This window comes from Acanthisitta chloris, unplaced genomic scaffold, assembly GCF_000695815.1.
Source record: "Acanthisitta chloris isolate BGI_N310 unplaced genomic scaffold, ASM69581v1 scaffold5396, whole genome shotgun sequence".
In the NCBI taxonomy this organism is placed as follows: Eukaryota; Metazoa; Chordata; class Aves; order Passeriformes; family Acanthisittidae; genus Acanthisitta; species Acanthisitta chloris.
In genome coordinates, this window is record NW_008677508.1 from 64,300 (window position 1) to 65,891 (window position 1,592).

Consider the following 1,592-nt stretch of genomic DNA (forward strand, 5'->3'; position numbering starts at 1 on the left):
ACGTGGGAGGGGAAGAAGGACAAGCAGGCAGGCTGGTGGTACCAGCTCATGCAAAGCTCTCAGATTTACATCGAGGGCTCAGCTGAAGGCTCAAAGTTCATCCGCCCTGAGAAGAAGAAGGCAGCTTTGAACACTGTGCCCAAGCCAGCAGAGGCTCACAAGGCACCACCTCCCCGAGAAGGGGTGGTGGAGGGTGCAGAGGCTTGTCCCATTGCTGAGGGCACCTTGGACCAGGGCGGCCAGCAAGCCAAGTCCTGAAGCTGTGGAAGAGCCCTTGGACAAGCCCCAGCAGGTTGTGGTCGGTGAAGAGGTGAAGGAACGGAGCTGGCCCTTCTGGATGGGCAGCCCCCCAGACTCCGTGCTTACAGAGCTGAAGCGCAGCAAAGAGAAGGAGGCTGGCACTCAGCTAAGAGTGGGTGCAGCAGCAGCAGCCCCTCAAGAGGACAGCGGACACTTGTTTGGGTCCAGGAAGGTACAAAAAGAACCCAGGCAGCCAAACAGGTAAGGGCAGGGGTGATTTGGGCCTGAGGAGGGCTGGTTAACCTGGAATGCAGCAGTGCTGGTGAAAGTCAGGCCTATAGCTAACTGCTGGGCTATACCATGGTCATACATCAGCCGTCTGTCACCCCTGCGCAGCCATGCCAGTCTGCCTTCATTCCTCCCACACCTTTGCTCAGTCCCTTTCAGAGGCCTTCTTCTGCCTGAGCTCTGCCACTGCCTTGGCTCCTTAGACCCCTCTGTGGTAGAAGGGCCCATGTAGCAGGGCCATCTTCAGGGCCATCATTGCCTCATCCCTTCCAAAAATACATACTGAGAACAGAACATGAAGCCATCCCTGTCACTCACAATACGTGAGGAGGAGGCGTGAGGTTGCCCCCAGTAGCTGAGACCTCCCCACACTGCCTCTCCATCTATATACACTTCTGCTCCTGAAAATGTCCACTGGAAATGTCCTTCCCAGTCTAGGCTGTAGTGTGTCTGGTGGATGCTGAGCCCTCCCTGCCAGGATTCAGCCTAGGGACTGGAGTGCACTTCGTGCATGCAACCAAACCTCTAAGGCATGACATTGACATGAGAGCAGCTGCTCCATTCCCCCGGTTTACTTCCCTGCCCCTAACTGCTTCTGGCTCCTGCTTGCAGGTTGCCCTCTGGTTGGCTGAGCTTGGACAAGTCCGTGTTCCAGCTGGTGGCCCAGACAGTTGGGGCAAGCATGTGGCGTGAAGCAGCCCCTGAGCCAGACCCTCCCCAGCCAGAGCCACCTGAGGTGCCCTCCGTGGCACGGCTGGCCCGGAGGATGTCTCCCCACCCTACCTGGTGAGTGACACCAAGTGGCCATCCTGCAGGTGCTGGGATGTGGCAGGTTGGGGGCGGCATGGCTGTGCCATGTTGCAGTTTGTCTGGTCTCCTTCATAGTTGTGGACCAGGGGATGATTGGGGGCAGTGATGCATCTTATGCATCCATCCACTGCAGATCTGCAGTCTGAAGGGGAGGGGGAGGTGGGGGGCAGCTGGGAGCCTGGCTGGAAAGGGAAGCAAGGAGTGTTTTCCTCCCTCCTCTGTGCCTATGGTGGTCCCTGAATGGGATTAGTGTA

General features: G+C 57.8%; 1 protein-coding gene across 1 annotated transcript in view; it reads left to right on the forward strand.

Moving 5' to 3' along the window:
• RUSC2 (RUN and SH3 domain containing 2) overlaps positions 1–1,592 on the forward strand; it is a 15,607-nt gene that overhangs the window by 13,779 nt on the left and 236 nt on the right. The window contains 3 exon segments of the mRNA XM_009076522.1: positions 1–230; positions 232–501; positions 1,141–1,314. The exon segment at positions 1–230 is cut by the window's left edge and continues 37 nt beyond it. Of these exon segments, the coding sequence (XP_009074770.1) occupies positions 1–230; positions 232–501; positions 1,141–1,314 (674 nt within the window).